Source organism: Sarcophilus harrisii, chromosome 6 (assembly GCF_902635505.1).
Source record: "Sarcophilus harrisii chromosome 6, mSarHar1.11, whole genome shotgun sequence".
Lineage (NCBI taxonomy): Eukaryota > Metazoa > Chordata > Mammalia > Dasyuromorphia > Dasyuridae > Sarcophilus > Sarcophilus harrisii.
The window spans coordinates 117,007,204-117,022,605 of NC_045431.1; the positions used below are offsets into that span (position 1 = coordinate 117,007,204).

Consider the following 15,402-nt stretch of genomic DNA (forward strand, 5'->3'; position numbering starts at 1 on the left):
TTTTTTAAAAAATATTTTGATAACTGTTTTTGACTATAATTTGATTTCCTTTGTCATCCTATGTATTTTAATTTTATGCTTTAAAAATATTATTTGGAGAAGTGTATCTATAGGCCTCACCAGATTTCTAACAGATCAGTGAACCCCCTTACCTCCCTCAAAAAAGTTGAGAATCTGTAAGTTAGGCCATCTACTATGTGATAAACTCTTTATTTAGTGAGGCAAGAGAAGCCTTAACTATGTTTTCACATCTTTTTCTTTTTTAATCTAAATGGAATGTACTGCTGTATAATAAACTTGGTTATTGGTTCTTTCCCTTCTGTTGGGTTGTAATCAGCTTGAAAGTGTGTGTGTGTGTGTGTGTGTGTGTGTGTGTGTGTGTGTATAAGAGAGGATCAGAAAGATGGAGATAGGAAAAAGGGTTGGGGGGAAGGAGAGAATTAGAATATAATTGGATTTCTTTAATGAAGTACTTAACATATGCTCTCCTTTTCCACAGGTGATGTCTCTCCAATCAGCATGTCTCCCATCAGCCAATCTCAATTTATTCCACTTGGAGAAATCCTTTGCTTGGCCATCTCAGCAATGAACTCTGCAAGAAAACCTGTCACACCAGAAGCATTGATGGAACACCTGACTACTTGTTTTCCAGGTAAGAGCCCTTGTCTAATGGTTTGCCTAGAACTTCTAAAAGTCATTTTTTTTCTGAGTTTACCCAGACCAGCAATAAACTTTTATCTGAAGTGACTGTGGAATTAAGGGAGCTATATTACTTTAAAAATAACAATGTACCTTCTTCAACCAAATAGCTACTGTTTTAAATTGGTCTTAAACAAAGGAATTAAATTATAGTCCATGCAAATATTACAATAAAAATAGCAAATATTCTATTTCATTTTTACAAACCAATGAACTATACTAATTTTTTGTTTAAAATTCTTGAATAAAATAATTTAAGAGTTCTGACCAGGAAATAAATTAATATCTTTTAGTGTCTAAGGCTTTGAAATTGTCTAAGATATGTCTAAAATAAATATATATGCCTAGCAATTTATCTTTTATCACTTAAGTTGATCTCTGAGAATGTGAGGTTTAATTATTTAAGATTTGAAAAAAATGTTTTAAACTCCAGCAATTAGTCCTTTTTCAACTTCACTTGTGGTTTTTGTGCATGAGTTTCTTAAGTGACATGTCAGGCTCTGTTTACTTAGGTGTAAAGAGGTTATTTGCCAAACCAATTATAGATACTATTATGTTTATATATGTTTATGTTGAAGAAATTGGGTTTCTCAGATTCTAAGTCACTTAAGGAATTTCTTTATTATTTTCTACTCCACGTGGGTTTATCATTTCAGGGGTCAAGCTTCAAAAACTCTTCTCTTCCTCATCACACAGAGATTGCCAGATCCTTTCATCCCTATATATCTTATATACATTCCTTTTGGGTGCCTAACAGCAGCAGCTATGTGATATCATTTCTTACTTGGGCTCCCAGTTTCTTTCCAGGCCTCAAGTCTCTCTAGTTTATCTTCTGTACACCTACCAAGTGCTTTTCCCAAAATGCATATCTAACCAGAAAATAAGCCCTCACGTAACCTTTACTTAATATTCCAAGTTCTTCACATTTAAATTTTTTTTTTCTATTCCAGACATGTATGTAGTACATTCCTCTAGTCATACTGGTCTTGCACAAAATTTCTTCTCTTTCCTTTGCAGTTAATGTCCCTCCATACCTGAAGTGTCCTTCCTCTTTACCCCTCTTAGAATTCCTGGTTTCCTTCAAGATTTAGCTCTAATGTCCCCTTCCTCTGTAGGATGTTTCCTGCTTGTGCCCTTTCCCCTAAAATTAACCGAATATCTGTATTATATTTATCTTTTATCTCTATTACATTTATCTTTTTTTTTTTTTGAAGGCAATCAAGGTAAGTGACTGGCCCTAGAGGGTCAGTATTCTATCACGTTGCTACCTAGCTTACCTTGTATTATATTTATCTTGTGAATACCTCATTCAGATCATCCCTTCATTAGAATGTAAACTCATTGAAAGAAAATCTGTTAAGATTTTCAACTTTGTATCCTTAGTGTCAGAAAGGAAGGAAAAAAAAAACATTAAATGTCTACTATGTGCAAGACATGAAATGCTTTACCAACATTATCTCATTTGATTTTCACAACCATTCTGGGGGAGCGGAATAGGTGCTATTATGATACTCATTTTACAACTGAGGAAACTGAAGTTAAGTGACTTCTGAACTCTGGTCTTTCTCACAAGATCCAGAGTTCCATCCATTGTCCCACCTTCCTGTGAAATAATAGATATTTGTTGACTGCTTACTTTTTCATTCATGGACATTAAGGAAAAGAGAAGTGATTTTCAATTTTCTAGCAATGATTTATTTTCAGAATTCTTCTGACTACTTTCTCTCCCACAAAATTTAATTCAGTAAGCCTTTAGGTTCCTATTCTATGAACGACATTGTATTAAGACCTGGGAATATAATGAGCAAAGGACAAATACCCTTGGCATTCAGGAGCTTATGGTCTTCTTGGATAGAGTCAAGATTCAGCACTGAAGGAATTAAGAAATCAGTGTCCCAGTCTTCCCATATATCCCCTCCAACATTCGTCATCTTAGCCAATCTGAGAGGTGTAGTGGTATCTCAGAGTTGTCTTAATTTACAGTTCTCTGATCAATAGTGATTTGGAGCACCTTTCCATATGACTAGAAATAGTTTCAGTTTCTTGGTCTGAAAATTGTTCATTTTCTTTGACCATTTTATCAATTGGAAGAATGGCTTGATTTCTTATAAATTTGAATCAATTCTCTATATATTTTGGAAATGAGGCCTTTATCAGGACCTTTGAATGTAAAAATGTTTTCCCAATTTATTGCTTCCCTTCTAATCTTGTTTGTATGAATTTTGTTTGTACAAAACATTTTTAACTTAATATAACCAAAATTATCTCTTTTGTGGTCAATAATGATCTCTAGTTCTTTGGTCACAAACTTCGTCCTCCACAGGTCTGTCCTATGTTCTTCTAATTTATTTATAATTTCATTTTATAATTTATTTATAATATCATTCTTTCTGCCTAGATCGTGAACCCATTTTCACCTCTCTTGATATATATGGTATTAAGTATGGATCAATGCTTAGTTTCTGCCATACTAGTTTCCAATTTTCCCAGCAGTTTTTGTCACATAGTGAATTCTTATCCCAAAAGCTGGGGTCTTTGGGTTTGTCAAACACTAGATTGCTTTAGTTATTAAAAAAACACAACTAGAAACATTAAGAAAGGATTCACATAGGAGATGAGTCTAGAAGCAGGCTCAAAATTTTAGGAGACTGATTGGCATTGTCGATAAGAGAGAAAGGTGTGGGGGAGAGGAGTACTATCAAACATAAGTCAGCGATTGTAGAGAGGAGTACCAGAATATGATATATAAAGATTTTTGAGTGCCAAATTAAGGAGATTAGGGAACCACTGAAAATTTTTGAGCAGTAACTTGGACCAGATCTGTGCTTTAGAAAGTTATTTTAGAAATTGTTTGGTGGATGGTGGATGAATTGGAATGGGGTATGATTAGAAGCAAAGGCATATCAATTAGGATGTATAAAAGGGAGGTGTAGGTATAGAGGATATATAGATTTCATAGATAATGAGGGGAGACTCAAAAGATGCATCTCAGGCTGCAAATTAGGTGACCACAAGGAGATTTTTAAAAAGGGAGACATTTAGGAGGAAAAGAGGAGTTCGATTTTTGGACAGAATGTGTACTGAATGAAATTGTTTCACTTGTATCCTCGATCCTTAGCACAATGCTCTTTGCACAAAGTCTATGCTTAATAAATGCTTTATTCATTTATCTAAACAAGATTTGTTTTACAGTTAAAATGAACTATTATTTTGTTTGAAATAATTACTGTGTTGTTGAGCACATTTGAACTTATCAAATATAACAATAGGAGCTGCCATTTTGATAATGCTTTATGGCTTGCCAAGTACTTCATATACAGTTTCCTATTTTTTCCTTACAGGATTCATTTATGAGGTAGATGACATTATCACTCTTAATTGTACAAATGAAGAGTCAAGGCAGAGATAGGTGAAAGAAGGGAATAACTATTCTAAGTGGTTGATAGACTATGTAAGCCCTCAACTAGTGAGTGGCTGAGCATTTTTATCCACAGGGCCCAACTCTCTATGCTAGCTCTGGAATATCTCAGTATTAAGAATTGGGATCACTGAATTTGACTATTTTGTAGGTTGAAATAGAACACATGTTGATTCAAAACACATCACAATAAATTGTACCATGCTGTTTTTCTGTGGGAAGAGATAAGTAAGGCACAGTCCTGCTTTCAGAGGAGTCAGCATAAAAAATATTTAAGGTATTTCCAGCTCCTACTTAGAAGAGATTGTATTGCATTAAAACATCTAATTGTGCTTCCCTTTTCTTCCTCAAAGAAACTTTTTTCCTTTCTCTTATCATTATTGCTGTTACTATAATTGTTATTTTGCGATGGGAATATCAGAAAAAAAATTAAGAATAAAAGTATTGGAAAAAAAACAAACCTCTGCCACCTTCAGTTTATGGATCATTCTATTTGATTCACTCTTTTTTTTGGGGGGGGGAGGCATTTGGGTTAATGACTTGGCCAGGGTCATTATAAACTAGGCAGTGTTAACTATCTGAGTCCATATTTGAATTCAGGTCTTCCTGACTCCAGGGACTGTTCACTGCACCATCTAGCTGCCCTGATTTACTCTTTCTGATGGGATTCCTCAGCTTCCTTCACCACCCTAATGCCCATCAAGAGGATTTGAAAAGGGGGTAGGGGAAGAGAGGGAAAAAAGAGAGGGAATGAATAAGGGGAAGGAGGAAGGAGAACACAAAGCATACTCCAGCAAAATACATAACACTGATTCTTGTATATGCTGTGTGCCCTTCATTCTCTCTTCCCTATTTTTAATTGGTCTACATACCCTAGAAAGAAGTACAAAGATCACTCTTAGCTCTCTCACTTTGAGCCTATTAAGTTAGCAATATTTTCTCTGCTTGCTCTCTTTCAGACCCTAACTTTATGGTCTGTTGTTTTCAAGATAAAGACAATCTCTCTTTTTCTCCAAAAACCCCAACTTCACCACTGTCAAAAACAGTCCACTGTTATTGAACTCCCTTCCTTTATCACATTTTACTACCTCCTATACAAGATCCAATCCTCCAGGACTACATATATATGTAAACTGAGAAAGAGGGTTAAGAGAAGACAGGGAAATTATGCCCCTTTTTATACCCTGAGGCATGGACAAGGACAAAAGGTCTAATATCCTAATTCTCTTTCTTGTCCACTTATTGATAAACCAGATTATATATAATTTTTATCTTTGTATGTCTGGAGTGTGGCAGCTTTTCATCTTTTGATCCATGCCTATAAAGAAATAATCACACTTTTTATTTTTAAAATACATGAAAAAATAATTTTCAACATTCACCTTTGAAAAACCTTGTGTTCCAAATTTTTCTCCCTTTCCCTGCTCTTCTCCCTCCTCTAGACAGCAAGTAATATAGATTATCTATATTAATATATTCAATTATATAGATATAAATATATTTATATAGATTATAATATGCAATTTTATAGTTTATATATATATATAGTTTTATATATATAGTTTATACATGTGCAGTTCTTCTAAACATATTTCCACATTTATCATGCTGCACAAGAAACATCAGATCAAAGGGAAGAAAAACGAGAAAGAAAAATACAAACAACAACAACAAAAAGTGAAAATGCTATGTTGTGATTGATCCATATTCAGGCCCCATAGTCCTCCTTTTGGATGCAGATGGCTTTCTTCATCACAAGTCTTTTGGAATTGGCCTGAATCACTTTATTGTTGAAAATACCCAAGTCCATCAGAGTTGATCACCATATAATCTGATTGTTTTGCTGTTTTACACTTTACTTAGCATCAGTTCATATAAGACTCTTCAAGCCTTTCTGAAATCATCCTGTTGATCATTTCTTATAGAACAATAATATTCCATTACATTCATATATCATAACTTATTCAGCCATTCTCCAACTGATGGGCATCCACTCAGTTTCTAGTTCCTTGACACTACAAAAAGGGCTGCTACAAACATTCTTGCACATGTGGTCCCTTTTCCCTTTTTATGATCTCTTTGGGATACAGACCCAGTACAGGCACTGCTGGATCAATTTGATAGCCCTTTGGGCATCTTTCCAAATTGCTCTCTAGAATAATTTCCCAGTTTTCCCACATTCCCTCCAACATTTATCATTAGCTTTTTTTCCGTCAGCCAATTTGAGTGGTACCTCAGTTGTCTTAATTTACATTTCTCTAATCAATAATGATTTAGAGCATTTTTTCATATGACTTGAAATGGCTTTAATTTCTTTGTCTGAAAATTGGCTGTTCATAACCTTTGGACTGTTTATTGATTGGAGAGTGGCTTATGTTGTTGTAAATTTGAGTCAATTTTTTAATATATTTTAGAAATGAGACCTTAATCAGAAACACTGGATATAAATTCCCCTTCCTCCAATTTTCTGCTTCCTTTCTAATCTTGGCTGCATTAAGTTATGTTTGTATAAAATCTTTTTCATTTAATATAATCAAAATTATCTATTTTGCATTTCATAATGTTCTCTAGTTTTTCTTTGACTATAAATTCCTTCCTTCTCCACAGATCTGAGAAGTAGACTATCCTTTCTTCTCCTAATTTCTTTATAGTATCACCCTTTATGTCCAAAAGATGAACTCATTTTGAGCTTATCTTATTATAGGATGTTAGGTGTTGATCAGTGTCTTGTTTCTGCCATACTATTTTCTAGTTTTCCCAGTAATTTTTATCAAATAGAGAGTTTTTATCCCAGAAGCTGTAATCTTTGGTTTATCAAATACTAGATTACTATAGTCATTGAATATTGTGTCTTGTGAATCTAAACTATTCCATTGATCTACTATTCTATTTCTTAACCAGTACCAAATGGTTTAGATGACCACTACTTTATAATATAGTTTTAGATCTGGTACATTTTTTTTTTCCATTAATTCCCTTGAAATTCTTTACCTTTTGTTTTTCAAGATTAATTTTTCTAACTCTATAAGGTAATTTCTTGGCATTTGACTGGTATTATATTGACTAAGAAGATTAGTAGAATTGTCATTTTATTATATTAGCTAGGCTTACCCATGAGTACTTGATATTCTTCCAGTTGTTTAGATCAAACTTTATTTGTGTGTTCATATAGTTCCTGGATTTGTCTTGGCAAGTAGACTCCCAAATATTTTATTTTATCTATAGTTGTTTTAAATGGGAATTCTCTTTCTATCTCTTGCTTGCTGGACTTTGTTGGGGACATATAGAAATGCCAATGATTTATGTGAGTTTATTTTATATCTTGCAATTTTACTAAAGTTAATGTTTCTAGTATTTTTTAGTTGATCTTCTCTTTTTTTTTTTTTTTTTTTTTTTTTTTTTTTTTTTTTTTTTTTTTTTTTTGCTGAGGCAATTGGGGTTAAGTGACTTGCCCAGAGTCACACAGCTAGGGAGTGTTAAGTTTCTGAGCACAGATTTGAACTCGGGTCCTCCTGACTTCAGGGCGGCTGCTCTATCTACTGTACCACCTAGCTGCCCCTTTTTAATTGATTTTCTAGGATTCTCTAAGTACATCATCATATCATCTTCATAAAATGATAATTTTGTTTTGTCATTGCCTATTGTAATTCTTTCCACTTCTTTTTCTTCTCTTATTGCTAAAGCTAACATTTATAATACAATACTGAATAGTGATGGTGATAGTAGACACTCTTGTTTTACCTCTGATCTTATTGGGAATGATTCTAGTTTATCCCCATTACATATGATGCTTACTGGTAGTTTTAGATAAATGTTACTTATTGTTTTAAGGAAAACTCTATTCTTTGCGCTCTGGTGTTTTTAATAGGATTGAGTGTTGTAGAAAAAGCATCTGACAAACTACATCTGTTGATATAATCATATGATTTCTGTTAATTTAGTTATTGAAATAGTCAATTATGTTCATTGTTTTCCTGATATTGAACCAGCCCTGAATTTCTGATATAGATCCTACTTGGTCATTATCCTGGTGATAACTTGCTGTAATTTCTTTGCTGATATTTTCATTAAGATTTTTGCATCAATATTCATTAGAAAACTGGTCTATAATTTTCTTTCTCTGTTTTGGTCCTTCCTGGTTTAAGAAACAGCACTATATATCTGTGTCATAAAAGGAATTTGGTAGGATTTCTTCCCTTGTTTTTCTGAATTGTTTGTATAATATTGGAATTGTTCTTTAAATGTTTGGCAGTATTCACTTGTATAAATCCATCTGACTGGAGCTTTTTTCTTAGGGAGTTCATTAATAGCTTGTTCAATTTCTTTTCCTAAAATGGAGCTATATTTAAGTAATTTATTTTATTCTCTCTTAATCTGGGCAATCTATATTTTTGTAGGTATTTATCCATTTCATTTAGATTATTATATTTATTGACATACAGTTAAGTAAAATAGCTTCTAATTATTCCTTTAATTTCTTCTTCCTTGGTAGTAAGTCCACCCTTTTCATTTTTGATACTGGTAATTTGGTTTTCTTCTTTTCTTTTTTCTGATCTCATTCAATTGTTTTCTTTCAGTTTTAATAATCTCTCCTTTTATTTTCAGAATTTCAAATTTGGTATTTTTTTTTTGGAGTTTTCATTTTGGGATCTCTTTCAGGGGTTGATTGCTGGGTTATTTCAAATGACTATTTACCCTCTGGTTCTAGGATATTAGGATAATTTTTCTGATGATTTCATTAAAGATATTATCTAGAGTTTTTTTTTTCTTTCATAGTGGTTATCAAGTAGTCCCAATAATTTTTAGATTGTCTTTCCTGGATCTATTTTTCAGGTCAGTTGTTTTTCCAATGAGGTATTTTACATTTTTCCTATTTTTTTCTATTTTTTTTTCAATTTTGGGGTTTTGTTTAACTGATTCTTGATGTCTCATTGAATCATTCACTTCCATTTGTACAATTCTGGTTTTTAGTGAATTACTTTCTAAAGTTAGCTTTTTTTATTTCCTTTTGCATTTGGCTAATTGTACTTTTAAAGGAGTTGTTTTATTCATTGGATTTTTTCCCCCAATTTGCCAATTCTAGTTTTAAGAAGTTGTTTTCTTTTTCCATATACCAATCTTTTTTTCCATTTTGCCAAATCTTTTTAAAGTTGTTTTCTTCAGTATATTTTTCCCCATTTCATGAAATGTATTTTTAAGGAGTTGTTTCCTTCGGTCAATTTCTGTCTTTTCTTCAGTCAATTTCTGTTTCCTTATTTAAACTATCTTGAAAATCTCTCATTTCCTTTCCCCATTTTTCTTCTAACTCTCTCTTAAGAACCTTTTTGAATTCTTTCAAGAGAGCCTTTTGAGTTGGAAACCAGTTAATATCCCCTTTTGAGCTTTCATTTGGAGGCATTTTGCCTTTAATGTCCTCAGAGTTTGAATTCTATTCTTCCCTGTCTTTAGAATAGCTATCTATGGTCAGAGTTTTTTTGTTTTTGTTTTTTGCTTTTGTGTTCATTTTAAAAGGTTGAGGTCTGCTCCTAGGGCACACGGGAGATGGTCCTTAGATTCTTTTACAGGAGCTTCACCCTATACTGGAGTCAGTTTTCCCACTGTGCTGAGTAGGATTGGCTGAGTTCTGCCTTTTATACCAGGGTTAAAGGTCTTGCTATTTGCGTTGGAAGTCTCACAGCTAGTCTGCCAATCCACTGGTCTTCTAAACCAGAACAGATTATCCAATGCGGCTATATTTTGGTTAAGAACTTCCCACTAGACTTCTTGAGTGGGACCTCTCTATTCTGGACCTCCCTGTGCTTTATCTGTGCTGGACCACACTCACTCTCCCTACAGTCCAATTGAGATATCTTGTGCTGGAAATGTATTACATTCCAAATAGTTGTAGGTTCCATCACTCCAAAATCCATTCAGAGGTTTGATATAATGTTGATTCTGAGATAAGCTAGGAAGAGCCAGGCAAAGTCCTGTCTACTCTCTATCATCTTGGCTCCTTCCATGCCTATCATTTAAAAAACAAAAAAACAAAACCTCTCAGATAAACTTTGCCTTTTCAACTGAAACTTAACTAAGATTTTAAATGCTTGATCTTTTATATCATTTTCTACATTATTCACAAATATGATACTTTTACAGAAAGTCTCCCTTGCTTTAGATGCCTTTGCTTTGATGCCTTTGCTTTGATGCTTACTATTAATAGTCAGCAATCCTATAGCTGATGTTTGATTTTTTATTTCTAAACATGACTTCACAATAAACGACATAAAATCAATCTTGATTTATTTCTTCTTATTGCTCTTAGGTTCATAAATTACTTTGATAAAATTTAGATTCATATGGCAGTTCAGGGTTCAGGGAACCAAATGAAAAGGTTTGGCTCCCCTAAATCCCCTTAGAATTTGAAGGTAGGGAGTTGTGGGAACCCTCTTTCTAGTGGTGCAGTGGTCCTTCAAAAAGGAATTTACAAACTTGAAAAGCTAGACTGGTAAGAAGAAGTTTATTATTGGCATTGGGAAGTCAGCCTTTGCTATGCATGAGTAGAAAGACTGAATTCCTTAGTGGCAACATCCTGGCAGAGAAGTAAAATTTCTAGTAGAGAGATCCTGACAGAGAGGTATAAAGTCTTGTTAGGGAAATAGATGAAGATAAAGAGAGGATAACACTGAGAAAATATTATTTCAGAGGTTTCCTTGCCATGGCATGGCATAGCATGGCATGGCATAGCATGGCATGTTAGGTCCTCTGCAAGGACAAAGCTTGAAATTGGCTCATTTTATAAGCCTTGGCTGCAAGCTGAGAGTTGCTCTTGATAGGGGCTGGTCAGTGTAGCTTGAGCTGGAATTGAATAGAAGTGAATGAGTCTTTTAATTCAATAAGGTTGGAATTCTCCAGCTCTGGACTCAGCTAGCCCCCACCTAGATAACAGAATGAAACTGTTTATCTTGTTTCCTTGGTCCCAGGGTCTTTTACTGAGGCAGGATTCAAAGACACTTTCTCCTTGAAGGAGTTTTAGAGAGTTTCGGGGTTCCCATCGTCAATTTTACACACATTATTTAATTTGATTATCACAACCCTGGGAGATAGGTTCTATTAGGTCTCTCTGTTATAATTAAGGAAATTGAAGGTGAGAGAGGGTTGACCAATCAATGGTCATGGTCACACAAAACTAGTAATTGGCTATGGTAACATTGAAAACTCAGGTCTAAAAGTACAATCTTCATAGGATCAAAGTTGGAAAAGGGGACCTTAGAGATTATCAGATTCACTCTTGTCATTTTTAAAGATGAGGAAACTGAGGCCCAAAGTGTATAAGTGACTTGACTGAAGTTTCACAACTATTAACTGGGAAAACCAGAGTGCTAACCTAGGATTTGTGACTGCCAAGGCATAGCTTTTTCTGTGGCCCTCTGCTGTACAGTAGAGCTGTAATCACTCACTATACCATTCTGTCTTTATATGATGTAGAATTCAAGTGAATATCTTCCTTTATGGAATGTGTAAATGGAGATAAGGGAGAGTAGATCAGAACCAGTGTACAATAGTAAAACATTAGTCATTGCCAGGCAAACTAATGATTTAAATACATTAAACTGTTTAGTATAGAAATAAGTTGATTATTGTATAAAAAAAATTTGGCAAGATTTTACAGAACGTTGGTTATATATCCCAAGGTCACAGTTGTCTAAGAGAAAATGATCCTTTTTCAAATGTGTGGTATATTGGTTGCTGATGTTTAGATTTGCTCTGTAGATAGGATTCTGGGACACAGCCTCTTTGAAAAATGAGGTATGCTAATTATTTATAACTTCCCATAGCAACCACTCTGCATGTTAAACCTTAAATCAATGAACAAATAAAAATATTCCTTTTATTTGTAGATTACTTTACAAAATGTAATACCCCTTAAACAGTATATTTTTAATAAACACATTTAATAATGCCCAGGGTTTGGATTTTTGTATGTTGTTTTTAAACATTACATTTAAAAAAAATTAGGGTATTACAAAAACTTGGAGTAAAGAAACTAATTTTTTCTGTTTCTTAATTTGTAGTCTCACAAACAGTACTCATAAAAGTCTGACTTCTACTTTTTGATCAACTTGTAAAGTTTCCTGTATCTGACATAAACCTTAGAATCAAAAGAACATTTTAGAATTTATCCTCCTTGTGCTTTCATCCACCTTCTCATGAAAAGCTCTCTAGTCAACAGAGTTATGGTTTGTGATGAAATGATTTGATAGTTTTTCATCCTTTAAATATTTTCCCCTCAATATCATTGGCTGAAGGGGCACAAGAATATGTTTAAAGGAAGCAATCTCCCATTCGACTTACCTCTTTTTTACATATTTTGGCCAGCTCTCTGAATGATACTTGCCTATTCGTCAGAGTCAATAGTAACTTAAAATGGAATAGTAATTTTAATTAATGTTACTATCAGGATACTTTCTCAGGGAGTTGAAGGAAAGCTGGGATAATAGTATATATTTAGTTATTTTAAAGTTGCTATATCATAATTTATGAGGGTGAAATCTCAAAGACACTTAGAAATAATTTTATATTGAGCTTATCATCATCATGATTTTTGAATGAACTTTTAGTTACTTTTCTTTGAGTAATAAAGGATGCAATTTCCTGGAATCAGTGCAAAATCACTGGAGAGTACAAAGGACTCTGAGGTGTAGAATTGAATAAATAATTGATTAAAATAGTATATTTATTTTTTATTCATTTCAATTGTGTCTGACTCTTCATGACTCTATTGGGGTTTTCTTGGTACAAATACTGGAGTTCATTTGCTGTTTTCTTCTCAAATTCATTTGTTAGATAAGAAAATGGAGACAAAATTAAGTGACTTGTCCAGGATCATACAGTTAATGTCTGAGACCAGATTTGAACTCAGAACTGCATGACTCCAGACCTGGCAATTCTATTCACTGTGCTAACTGCCCTGTAGGAGAACATACTCTTGCCTTATTTTACTAGACGCATGTAGTATTTGAACTCATACAAGTTATTTATTCTTTTCCTCTTAGAGTGAAGAGGTGGATAACCAGAGTAGTGTTGTTTTTAATCCCTTAAGAATCCAAAGCTCTTCTTGCTCCCTTTATTCCCCAGATTCCTAAATTTTTATGTGGGGAGTAAGATCTAGAAATGAGAATGGAGGGAAAAACCCTTTCTTTCACAATCATGCTTTCTTTAGGGCATGGCTTTTGAAAATAATCCTAGTGGATCATTGAATATAAAAGTCAAGTCTTATATTGGATTTAAAAAAACAACTTTTCAAATACAGGATGGGAAAAGAATAACTGAAAGAGTTTCTCTGAAATTGAGTTTTGAGTTTTAATAGACTGCAATGTTGTTGCTGAGCCATTTTTCAGTCATGTCTGATTCCTTGTGATGCAATTTGGGGTTTTCTTGGCAGAAATATTAGAGTTTTGCCTTCTTCTCCAGCTCAGTTTACAGATGAGGAGACTGAAACAAACAGGGTTAAGTGACTTGCGCAGAGTTATATATAGCTAGCAAGTGTCTAAAGCCAGATTTGACTCAGGAAAATGAGTTTTTCCAGACTGCAGGCACTCTTATCTACAAGTTGCCACCAGTGGACTACAAACTCAACATGAATCAGCATTGTAAGGCAACAACCAAAAAAAAGTTAAGACTTAGGCCCTATTAAAAGATGTATTGCTTTCAGAACAAAGAAACAATGTTTTTTCTTGTACCCTAACTTTGTCACTGTATTTGGAGTATCATATTCAGTTGTGGGCAATTATAAACACTGGTAAGAACATTGAAAGCCCCCAGAAGAGAACAAATAGGATGGTTCAAAAAAATGGCCTTGAAACCCCTGTATTTGAAAGATCAGCTAAAGGAACTGAGCTTGTTTAAAAAAAAGAAGCCTTGGAAAATGTGATAACTGTTTTCAATTGTTTGAAGGGCTGGCCTGTGAAAGAGTGATTAAAATTATTCTCCTTAGTCCTGGAAGCAATACCTGGAAGTCACAAAAAAGCAAGTTTATTTTGATGTCAGGAAGAAAAACACCCTAATGATTTAGAGACATCAAAAAGTTGACTTTCAGGAAGATGATTTTCAGGTGGAGTCTAGATGGTCACTTGTCAGTTACGGGTTTTATAAGAAATACCTGGTGGGGATGAGTGAACCTAGATGACTACTTAAGTCTTTTTCAATTCCCAAAATTTGAAGGTACGTATTGAAAGCATTGACTGGTGTATGGGGAGTCCAGTGATTAGATTTCTTGTCTTAGTTTCAACAGTGGAGACACTGAAAGGAAGTGGCCAGATGGGGAAGAGGACAACAAGGAGGGAACAGTGTCTTAAAAACCTAGAGAATAGGCTACTTGGAGTAGTGGATAAAGTGATGGCCCTTGAGTCACGAAGGACTTGAGTTCAAATCTAGCCTGAGATATATTGTCTATGTGACCGTGGGCAAGTTACTTAACCCTGATTGCTTCCCTTTCCCCACCCATAAAAAAAAAGAAAAAGAAAAAGTTAGAGAATAATCAGCAAGGGGATAATCAACAGTGTCACATTTAGCAGAGAAGTCAAGAAGGATGACAATGGGAAAGAAGAAGCTATTTTATCTGACAGTTTAGGAATTACTGTTAACTTTGGCACAAGCAGTTACAGTAGAAGCCAGATTGTAGAAGGCTACTTTGACCCTTATTAGATTAGTGGTTCTTTCATTGTGAATACTTCTTCATATAAGAAATCTTTTGTAGTTTTTTCAGTCTGCTAAGAATCTTAACATAAGGATGAGAAAGGAAGGCCCTGTTGGAAGAAGCCTTATTATTTTAGTGCCTTGGCAGAGGACCAGTGTTCTCCTCAAAGTATCCATCTGGTGTCTCATGTATAAAATGTCTTTGCCCAATTTTTGTGTTTGCATGTGTAGAATATACTTATAATTCTATATATGTCCAAACTGTTATTTTTATTGCAATGTATAATTTTTTTAGAATCTGCTTCCTGTCCCTCAAGTGATTTAAGATCCAACAATGGATAAAGAGTTTTATATCTAGCAGAAACTAGTGGAAAAAAGACTATGCAGTGTCTGTTGGTTCCACAGTATATTTGTTAAGTTAACTCAACCAATAGTGGAGAGCCACAGGCAATCTTGATAATGCAGGATCTGTACAGAAAATAAAGTTAATTTAGAGGGAAGTTGTCATGGTGTAAAGAAGTGGAAGAACAGGTCTATAAAGTGCTTGCTAAAGAGGCTTCATATATGGTGTATATGTTTTTTCATAACAAGGGAAGAACTTAGTTAAAAAA

The 15,402-nt window shown here is 34.0% G+C and overlaps 1 protein-coding gene across 11 annotated transcripts in view; it reads left to right on the plus strand.

The window, feature by feature from the left end:
* Positions 1-15,402, plus strand: part of STOX2 (storkhead box 2) — a 149,006-nt gene that overhangs the window by 100,483 nt on the left and 33,121 nt on the right. For all 11 annotated transcript variants that reach the window (XR_004230361.1, XR_004230360.1, XM_003773034.4 and 8 more), the window contains one exon: positions 500-652. Coding sequence is in view for 9 of the 11 variants with exons in the window: in XM_003773034.4 (XP_003773082.1) it covers positions 500-652 (153 nt within the window). In the remaining 2 variants the exon portion in view is untranslated. The remainder of the gene's footprint in view (positions 1-499; positions 653-15,402) is intronic.